The sequence below is a fragment of the Penaeus monodon genome, chromosome 29, assembly GCF_015228065.2.
Source record: "Penaeus monodon isolate SGIC_2016 chromosome 29, NSTDA_Pmon_1, whole genome shotgun sequence".
Taxonomy (NCBI): domain Eukaryota; kingdom Metazoa; phylum Arthropoda; class Malacostraca; order Decapoda; family Penaeidae; genus Penaeus; species Penaeus monodon.
In genome coordinates this window covers 24,202,491-24,203,289 of record NC_051414.1, presented here as the reverse complement: position 1 = coordinate 24,203,289, position 799 = coordinate 24,202,491, and the positions used below count along the sequence as shown (strand labels likewise).

Here is a 799-nt window from a genome sequence, read left to right as displayed (position 1 = left end):
CTTGGACAAAAATATAATTATAATTATGACATCTGTATGTTAATTTGTTATAGGTGGTTCACAACTATGGGCATGGTGGCTGTGGAGTAACCATGTTCTGGGGATGTAGCAAGGAAGCAGCTTCTATTGCAGCAGACCTGATCCACAAGCACTTCGGACCCACAAGTAAACTGTAATGCATCTTTTTGGAAATATGAATGAAGTTGTTAATGTTTAAGACTTAATGTAGTGTTAGTCTTATGTCATTTATCACCCTTAACTACTTTCCAAGAAACAAGAAAAGATGGACGGATAGGGTTATATTTCTACACGTTTTGCATTTCTAAAATTCTGACTGGCATCTTCTCACATCATATTAATAACTAATGTTTGTAAAATACAGAAATCTGTATAAACACCATAATTATTATCAGTGAAGTTATGTATTTACAAGTTTCTCTCAATAGTGAAAACTTAAAGGTTTTAAAAATTAAGGAAATCGGTGAAGACTTCTTTTTGTAGTGTTCAGAGCTGTAACATCTGAATAAATAATTAAAATGGGAAAATATTCCTCTCTGACATTTATTTCTAAACACCCATATGAACAGCAATATGAGGGGTCTGTGTTAACAAAATCTACATTTCTTCATTACTGATATGAAAAATGAAGAATTGAGAAATAGCAATAGCAAACTTAATGATTACTCTGTTGATTCTTTGGATGACACCAATATCAGGGAGAAACAAAGAATAAAAGGAAGAAAGACAAAGAAACAAAGAAAAAAGAAGAAATATTCTCTATTTCTTCTTTTTTCTTTGT

The 799-nt window shown here is 31.5% G+C and overlaps 1 protein-coding gene across 2 annotated transcripts in view; it reads left to right on the top strand.

Annotated features, from left to right (window-relative positions):
- The window catches only part of LOC119592050 (D-amino-acid oxidase-like), a 7,941-nt gene extending 7,390 nt beyond the window's left edge, over window positions 1–551 (top strand). For both annotated transcript variants that reach the window (XM_037940850.1, XM_037940849.1), the window contains exon 9: window positions 54–551. In XM_037940850.1, coding sequence (XP_037796778.1) covers window positions 54–176 — 123 coding nt within the window. In that variant the 3' untranslated portion in view covers window positions 177–551. The remainder of the gene's footprint in view (window positions 1–53) is intronic.
- The last annotated feature ends 248 nt before the right edge of the window (window positions 552–799 follow it).